Here is a 10,000-nt window from a genome sequence, read left to right as displayed (position 1 = left end):
CATACATACATACATACATACATACATACATACATACATACATACATACATACATACATACACACACACACACATACATACATACATACATACATACATACATACATACATACATACATACATACATACAAATGTACATACATACATACATACATACATACATACATACATACATACACACTCACACACACACACACACACACACACACACACACGAATAAATGATTATTTTATATTAACTGTGTTTTACTTTCTTCTTTTGTTATCAGGGTCGATTCCCATGGAGAATGTGTTGGCATGGACGATAAATGGAATACAATTCAATGAAATGAAATGAGGAGAAGGCGACGACAATCTTTCTGCCTTTTCATCAGGACATGCGCCCTCATAACTCTGCTTTGTAGTTTCTATCTTTTTTTCACCGCCAACAATGTTAGTGTCACGTACGATTCCCCGGAATGGGATGAATATTTTCGACGAGCGAAACAGGTTAAGAAACCACCCTCTCAAGAAATCCTAGAGAAGCTTACAGAAGGAATGTTGAGGCTTGGAAATAGGAAAGAAGAAATGCTGTACATAAAAATAGCCAAAAATATAAGTAAAAACTCTGTGAGGAGCGTACAACTGACGCCAACTGCTACAATGTCTAAAGCAGAAGCAATTGGTCGATTTCTGGCCACCAAAGGAATTCATCAGTCCTCCAAATCACACAATTTTCAACATTCAAATAAAACCTTGTTAAATGGATTATCTGATGTTTTAAAACAAACTACATTTAAAAGAGTTAAGGAAAATATTCTCCCCAAAATTTCGGAAATGGACGATTCGTTGAATGCTTTGGCAGACTCGGCGAACGTTGATAAAGGGAAATATGAAACTGGTGCAAATCAAAATCGACAGTTCCTTCAAATCGCCAAGCCAAATGTACGAGTCAAAGACGTTTTATCGGGTCATACTAAACAAGAAAATTTGTTGACGAAGAAGAAGAAAGTCATGTCTACCGTGAAGAGAGGCCGTAGAAGGAATAGTCCTAATTTTCGCCGGGGAATTGAAACTAGGAATAATGGTTATCATTATTATGAAATATATAGGGGAGACTTGAATTTTACCCTCAAGTCAAATAAATCTCTAATTTTTTCACAAACATCATCGAGGGAGCCACAACAGACATTTAAATCGGGCTTGGCCAATTCAAATGTGAAAAGTGACAATAGAGGGCGATATTCGATAAAAGATTCGCCGACAAACATGTACACGTTTCCAAGAAATGACGGCGCTGATGTACTTGAGGGTAACATATTCTGGTCTAAACATATAGAGGGACACTTGGAAACAGGCAAGTATCTATCAAACATTGTACAAGCAGCACTAATGAAGTAATCTTGCTTTTATGATATGGTTTCCATGTTATCGATCACTTCGCAATGTATTGATCACGATACATCAAGATACTATAGAATTTAATTGTGTCTGGATGAATCTAAATGCCAAGAAAAAGGTTAACGGTTTGTGGTCACATTCATAATATGTTTTGATGGATGGATGGATGAGTGGGTGGATGGCAGGATGGATGGATGGCAGGATGGATGGATGAGTGGTTGGGTGGGTGAGTGGGTGGATGGATGGATGGATGAATGTTTTTTTTGTGTTTGTATGTATGTATGTATGTATGTATGTATGTATGTATGTATGTATGTATGTATATGTGTATGTGTGTGTGTGTGTGTGTGTGTGTGTGTGTGTGTGTGTGTGTGTGTGTGATTGACGGGTGGGTGTGTTGGTGTTAGATGTTTTGATGCAGATTTTATATTGCCTGGAAATTCAAACAATAAAACTTACTGCAAAGGATAGCCATTGTAAATAAAATATAAAACTATTAATATTAATAGGCCTAAGAGATGAAGACGTGATAACGTGGTCAAACAAAACACGGCATCAAATCGTCGCTCAGATGCGAGCTCCTGATTGGAGGGCTTGTGGACGACCTAAAAATCAGTACATCGTCATGGAGGACGGTGGCAGAATGTGTGCTAGATACAGATCACCACATCTAAAGCTAGTTCAAGGTAAATGATCGGTGACGTCACATTAGAAATGCCAAGTTTCAAAGGTTGTTTGAAAAAACATCAGTCGTCGTCAAAATTCGATATTGATATCTGGATGAAGTGATTGCTATTTTTATTGACTGTTTGTTTGTTTGTTAATTTGTTGGCAAATACTGTATGAACATTTGACCCATCTCAACTTCCAACCACCACGCGAATTTAGCGTATATTCATGACGCCAGAATTCGTTGTAAAAAATAACACACCATACCGACAAGGAGCAAAATCTGAAGACTCAAGTCCTCTTCTTTCAGTATGACAAAAATAGTATTGCGATCATACAACCAGTTCTAACACCTGTTGACACTGATAACTCCCTTATACTTCAATACGTACTTAGGTGAAATTTACTCATTCTACCTGGCAAGACTTCTGAAAATATGGCATGTGCCAGCTGTAGTGTTATCGATGGTAAACTCGACATCACACCAATGGATGAAGCAGAAGAAGGGCATAGAAGCCGCTGACTGGGAAGAAGGCACCATTGTTGCTTTAATTCAATGGATCACAAACCTAGAGAGGTACGCACAGTTCAACTTTTATAATTATTTATTGTACATTAAGCAACATATCCAACACACATTTACGCGTATAACGGTTCATCAAAAACTTATATTGTCTTTGTATACACCTTTTGGTCACATGCTAATCTTTTTTGATACTGGATAGCTATGTTATTATACTTATTACCCAGCTATGGGGTACAGAGGGTTATTATATGGTACAAAGGGTTATTATATGTAGCAATTGTTTCCCAAAGCTGAAAGCCGATGGAAATGATTGCTACATAACAGCGTGAGGGTTACTATTCTCAAGCCCATATCCTTTTCATGGTCAAAAACAAATCATCGGTAAGACTAATGCTCTCGTCCTGCTGTATATTGCCCTAGGGAAAATATAAAACGGATATTGCCCTCTGTATGCAAAGTAAGGTCAATATGCGTCAACATTCCATAACATGTGATACGATCTAAGCCAATCGCTGCTGGCTATATGGGAACGACGTATTATAAAAGTATATATACACGCTTATCTCCTAAGATGTCCAGTGAGCGCCATCTTTCATGAGTTCAATGATAGTGCTCGGGGAAGTCAGAGTGCCCAGGGAAACCTGTGTTGTTCGGTAAACCAAACTAATACGGAACTCTACTGTACGGCCAATACTTTACAGCATGTCAAATGTAATCAAATGCACACTAGGGCTCGAGCACATGTCTCAGTGGTGGCGAGAGGCAAGTGGTTTAACAACTCGGCCATTGGTCGACCAATCAGACACATACATTACGTGAATAAAATTGGACTCTTGCAGGAACCAACACCAAACCCGTTGTCAGCAACATTTAAAATTGAGCTCAAGATATTCATAATTATTTGTTATTTATTTATTTAGAGGCAAACTACCGGCACTGTTGTTACACGGTGATAAAGCTATCAATCCAACCACGAAGCAGTTAAAATATCTATCATTGGAAAGTCTTGTTGAACTAATGCAGTGGACAGACCTTGTAATATTCGATTACATAACAGGAAACTACGACAGGTATGTGTAGTAACGTCAAACTAAGTAAATTTGTCTGGTTTTCGTTCGACCGGGTATTTTCGATTGATTGATATATTGGCGAGTTGGTTGGTTGGTTGGTTGGTTGGTTGGCTGGTTGGCTGGTCGGTCGGTCGGTTGGTTGGTTGGTTGGTTGGTTGGTTGGTTGATTATTAGGGCGACCGACCGACCGACCTACCGACTGACCGACGGACCAACCGACCTAATCACCAACTCACAATCAATCAATCGATTTATTAATTCACTGACTGACATTGACTGACTGACTGACTGATTTATTGATTGATGGGTGGATTGATTGATTGATTGATTACCTTGTCTAATCAACTGTAATTAATCATGTTCTACATATTGCAATAGCTTTATTGATAATTTACATAGACTGTACACACAATGTTTTCCTTTCAAATGAGTCTAAACAAGATCTAAGCAACGGTAGTGGTTATTAATAGTGAAGTAATTGCAATATATCCAACTGTACTTGTGTTATCTTTCGTTTTTTAGTGTCTGTGTTGTTTTTGAATGGCATCAGTTTCACGTCATATCCTAGGCGCTTCTTAAGGCCGCGACTATTTAAAATGATCTAACGTCATGTGGTTGGTGACACATGTAGATGACAAGACTACTTTCAAATTGATAAGACGTGAAACTGTTTCCATTAAAAGAAAAGACAGCAAAAGCAGTAGGATATGTTGTACATGTAATTACTTCGTTATTAACTTCACACCTGAATGTTTGAGAACGTTCATAAATAAATCAAACAGTTATTGACATAGATTTTAACTTGTCATACTTTGCAGGGTAGCTAGTAACCAAGACGCTGCCGATAAAGAACATGACCCGAGCATAATGGCGGACAACATTCATAACTTGAGAAAGAACAAACATACAAACGCAATATGGCTGATAGATAATGAAAGTGGTTTTATAGATGGCTACGAATTGATGCGAAATCCCGCCAAAGTTAAAGAGGCTAGACGCTTCCGAGATTTCCACAGCACGATGTTAAATTCAATTTGCATATTTCGCAAATCGACAATAGACGAACTGCAAAAACTCTACCTTCATCGAAATCCTGCTAATCTTTTACGTGAAGAAGTACTAAAACACGAACCCCTCGCATCTCGTCTGCCGTCTTTTCCAAAACTATTGAATTTTGATGCGACGATGAAAAGCCGAATCAGAGACGTTGTACGTAGGGTTGAATATTGTAAACTAGTTCATGGCTAGACAGGATGATATCACCCTTACCCCTACCACATTCCTACCCCTACAATCGCCCCCACGTGCACCCATACCCTCACCCCACCCACATCACTATTTCCACTCCTACATCATAAATAACATTTGAAAGTACGTAGGGAGCTGGTACTCAACACATGTAAATTCAAATTCAACGTGTCCAGCTCATAGTGCTTACGTTGCAATACTATTATATATTCAAAAAGGAACAGTGATATGAGATAGGTATATCGATAATGAGAATATAGAGTGCTTCAGCTCAATGTACTCCTTAGTGATTAATCAGGAACTCTATTGTATACATGCAGATATCTTTAGACACCAAATAAAAATCAATTTACCGTGCTGAACATGGCTATCTCATTTCTAAAGGGGTTTACTTTCTAAGCTTAATTTTTCCCGTAATTTAAAAAAAGATTTCAACTTTAAGTACCACAATTGAAACAAAACAAATACGTCATGATGAAACTTTGCACGTGATATACAGTTATTCCACATTGCAACAGACCAACGCGTCACTCTAAAAGCTGGGTTTGATTTTCATTTTCATAACAAACTATTTCATATTAATTCCCGGAACGGTTTATCTTTTAAAATTAAACTTGAATGTATATATTACATGAGATGAAATGTGTTGGCTTCATTTACATTCACTTACCAGTATTGAGCTGACATCGACCAGAACTTACGTGGAAATGACGTATGGCAACTTCCGGCCAACGTGTTGTCGACCGTTACTAGTTTGGAACTGTATAACAAGCTATTGACAGAATTATTTGTCAAAATTACACTAACAAACCCCATACGTCACTTCCGCCTAAGGTTTGATAGCTGCCAGCTATGTACTGATAAGTGCAAATTAATGAATCTAAAATAGTTCATCTTGTTTATCACCTAAGTTTTTATTGACAGTGAATTCACAAGGTATTGTTTCAATATGAATTTGGTATTTGCCCTGTCACAACTAGAATTAATATCTAAGTGCAATATATTCAGAGATTTTAATATTTCATACCCCAATCCTTGCCCTTCAACTTATACTTTAATAAATATTTTACCGGTTTAAAATCAACTTGACACACTGTTTACTCATTGCCATGTTGTTGTTGTTGTTGTCTTTGTTGTTGTTGTTGTTGTTGTTGTCTTTGTTGTTGTTGTTTAATTTTATTTTTCGTTCTCTCAAAACTTCTTGCTGAAAGTGATGTTATAATTTCAAGAAAATAATTATTAAATAAATATGTATAAAGTACGTGGGTATCATGTTGGTATTTGTAAAATGATCAACTATGATAAAGTATAACTCCCATCTTATTCTTATATCTATGTAAGTAGCGTACAATATTTCTTCCAATTTCATTTATTTCACAAATATCCCAAAAGATCCCGAATGATGACGTATACGGACATCACATGAACTTCACTGTCATATATTATAATATATACTTGAACATAGAAAAATAGAACTGACGTGTTGTCACAAGGGAATTACTTTGTCTAAATGACTTGGTCTCTGATATTAAATAAACTTTCAAGAATAAAGAATTTTGATACACAGCTATTATTTCATCGACTTGAGACATTACAGACAAAATGAAAAGTTTTATTCACAAAAAAAAATCATGATTGCTTTTTCGTTCTGTTCCGGAATAACAGACTTTAATCAAATGAAACTAATTACGACTTCTTAGAGAAAGGAAAGTCTCATACTAACAACCATATGCTGTAACACGCTTCTATATTAACACGATAATGTTACTCTCTATGTTGAGCTTACACACACACACACACACACACACACACACACACACACACACTCACTCACACACGCACAGACACTCACATACACATACACACACATATACATACAAAACCAAACAAACTGACAGACAAACAAACAAACAAACAAGACATACACACACTCACAAACATACACTGCCTGTCTGTCTATGGATACAATATCTGTCTGTCTACCGCTGTCTCTGTTTACATGTCTCCGTCTCTCTGCCTCTGACTGACTGTATGTCTGTGTCTGTCTGTCTGTTTGTCTGTCTGCCTGTCTCTGTCTGTCTGTCTGCCTGTCTGTCTGTCTGTCTGTCTGTTTGCCTATCTGTCTGTCTGTCTGCCTGTTTATGTCTGTCTGCCTGTCTCTGTCTGTCTGTCTGTTTGCCTGTCTGTCTGTCTATCTGTCTTTCTGGCTCTGTAACTACTTTCGCTCTCGATATGGATATTTCAAGTTATGATTGAGATAGTTAATGTAGATGTTATAGTTCTCTCCCTCTGTCCCTATCTTTGTCTCTCTGTCTCTGTCTTTCTGTCTGTCTGTCTGTCTGTCTGTCTGTCTGTCTGTCTGTCTGTCTGTCTCTGTCTGACTGTCTATCAGTCTGACACACACACATACACACACACATACTCTCTCTCTCTCTCTCTCTCTCTCTCTCTCTCTCTCTCTCTCTCTCTCTCTCTCTCTCTCTCTCTCTCTCTCTCTCTCTCTCTCTCTCTCTTTCTGAACAGCTCATAATATAGCTTACACATTCTCATCTTGTACCGTTTCCCGTATATCTTCTGTATCGTCAAATCTGACAACGGTGACATCAGTCATCAAGTTCAATACGTAGAATATCACGTGAAACACAAAACAAATGTCAAAGTGACGCCATCAATGCCTCGTTACTATACACAGCTGTAAAGGATGTTCATCTGAAGTCATTATCTTAATTAGTAGGAGATAAAATGCCACCTTTTGCCATTATAAAATATTTGTCGCTGCTTTCTACGGTGATCATATAGAAATGATCTAATTGGTCTGAAGGAGTTAGAGAAGTAAGGACTGACTCAATATACATGTTTTACTGTGTTCCTATATACTGAAAAACATCCTTCGGCAATTATGTGTTTTTTTAAGAAAATATGGACACATTTACTATTTCATCAGATATCTATTTTATTCGTTGACAGCATTGATTTTATAAATCGTAGGAAGCCGTATTTCGTTTCATCCAGAGATGACGTATGAGGGATGATGTAATGTAAGGGAAAGACGTACAAAGTTGAAAGATTAAGAGTAAGATAAAAATGCAATGAGCTTAGAAGTCATTTAAAGAAAATCTACAAACAATGGAATCCATCAGGAATAGGGTTGAGACTGATAGTGGACAGGGATTCGGGATATTTGTCATTTTCGATGGGCTAGATGAAATAGGAATACCATAGAGCGTGTACAGAGTGCCATGAACTCAGATTATGACAAAGCTATGTTCTTTTTATCACGTTGTCGTAATTTCTTTGTTAATTGTAGTTCGTGAATGAAGCTTTTAAATGAAAGAGTTTCTCTGAGAAGTGTGCGTGATTTTATATATTGAGCGACTGCCCTTGATATGGTTTTAATCCCAATGATTGTCAGACTGTATTATTCGTTATTGCGTTCTGTTAAAAGTGTATTACTACATCTCTGCGATTGCCTTTGTTCTGTTTTAATCTAACAGAGTTCATCTTAATTTTGAAAATCGTGATTCAGAGTTTTTTCAATGACTTGTTTTCACATTATTCGAGATAATCATCTTAATAGAGATTACTTAAAATATTGTATCCAGGTATGACGTAGAATCCATGTCTTTGTCAGTTTTACTATGGCTCTGACACTTAGTTACACTTTAAAAAGCTGCATGGTTTCAAAAGAAAGAAAATATAAACCACGATGCAGTGCACTAATACATTCAAATACACGCACGCACGCACGCACGCACGCCAAGCACGCCACGCACGCACGCACGCACGCACACACACACGCACATACATACATACATACATACATACATACATACATACATACATACATACATACATACATACATACACACATACACACATACACACATACACACATACATACATACATACATACATACATACGTACATACGTACATACGTACATACGTACGTACGTACGTACGTACGTACGTACGTACAATGATTGGTAGTTTTTAGACCAGGCAATGTATTCCTATTGGACATTCATGTGCAATATGAGATAATGTTTGAAAATGATTGACTTGTAGGAGGTAGTTATGGGTTTAAATGTCACTAATTACAAGGTGACATCATGTAATTGCCTCGGAGGTAATTTAACAATTGAATGGCTTCCAATCTCACAAGCAACAAGAGGAATATCTTCCTTTTTTTCGGTATAGTAAATATGGAGATTTAGACTAATCGACATCAGGCAGACACTGAAAACAGACAGGGAATAAAGAAATTGTTTACAGTATGAATGTTTTAAAAAGACAAAAACAAAGAATAAATTTTGAACAGTATGAATGTTTTCATTAATAAGAGACAACGGTTAACAAAGATTTGAAGCATAGTAAAACATTGAGTTTAGTCTTTCCGTTCGTCCGTCCGTTCGTCTGTCCGTCCGTCTGTCTGTCTGACTGTCTGTCTGTCTGTCTGTCTGTCTGTCTATCTGACTCTGCCAGTCTGTCTCTCTCTCTCCCCTCTCTCTGCGTCTCTGTGTCTGTGTCTGTCTCTCCCTCTGTCTGTCTGTATGTCTTTCTGTCTGTCTGTCTGTCTCTCCCTTACTCTCTCTCTCTCTCTCTCTCTCTCTCTCTCTCTCTCTCTCTCTCTCTCTCTCTCTCTCTCTCTCTCTCTCTCTCTCTCTCTCTCTCTCTCTCTCTCTCTCTCTCTTTTTTTTTCACCTTAAACATTAATGCCTATACTACCATTATTAACAAATCTGATTTGAGAGTGGGCGTGATAAATTGTAAAGGCTGAGGATAATTGTCTTTTAGTGCAGTATCTATCATAAAAAATGTAATTACAAACACCATTGAGAGTTGATGGCTGTACTTTAACTTCCGTCTCAGATATACTTGTAAGGATTCTATAACCATGACACAGTGACATTATGACGCTCATTTACACTATTCACACATCTCCAGTCTTTTACTTCTTTTGAACATTCTTTTATGTTATATGGGTGTAGTAATTATTGACACGTTTTTCGAGATAATTACCGAGATGGATCAATGCTTAACGTACATTTAATAGTTCACTATGTATGTAACTGTATATCTCTCTGCCTACGTCTTCTACCCGGCCT

At 37.4% G+C, this 10,000-nt stretch overlaps 1 protein-coding gene across 1 annotated transcript in view; it reads left to right on the top strand.

The window, feature by feature from the left end:
• The window catches only part of LOC144448465 (four-jointed box protein 1-like), a 22,691-nt gene extending 16,680 nt beyond the window's left edge, over positions 1 to 6,011 (top strand). The window contains exons 2-6 of the mRNA XM_078138722.1: positions 270 to 1,336; positions 1,890 to 2,066; positions 2,446 to 2,626; positions 3,496 to 3,645; positions 4,464 to 6,011. Coding sequence (XP_077994848.1) covers positions 334 to 1,336; positions 1,890 to 2,066; positions 2,446 to 2,626; positions 3,496 to 3,645; positions 4,464 to 4,893 — 1,941 coding nt within the window. The 5' untranslated portion in view covers positions 270 to 333 and the 3' untranslated portion in view covers positions 4,894 to 6,011. The remainder of the gene's footprint in view (positions 1 to 269; positions 1,337 to 1,889; positions 2,067 to 2,445; positions 2,627 to 3,495; positions 3,646 to 4,463) is intronic.
• Positions 6,012 to 10,000: the final 3,989 nt, after the last annotated feature.

This window comes from Glandiceps talaboti, chromosome 17 (genome assembly GCF_964340395.1).
Source record: "Glandiceps talaboti chromosome 17, keGlaTala1.1, whole genome shotgun sequence".
Taxonomy (NCBI): Eukaryota; Metazoa; Hemichordata; class Enteropneusta; family Spengelidae; genus Glandiceps; species Glandiceps talaboti.
The sequence above is the reverse complement of the archived record's forward strand: the minus strand, read 5'-3'. Positions and strand labels throughout refer to the sequence as shown.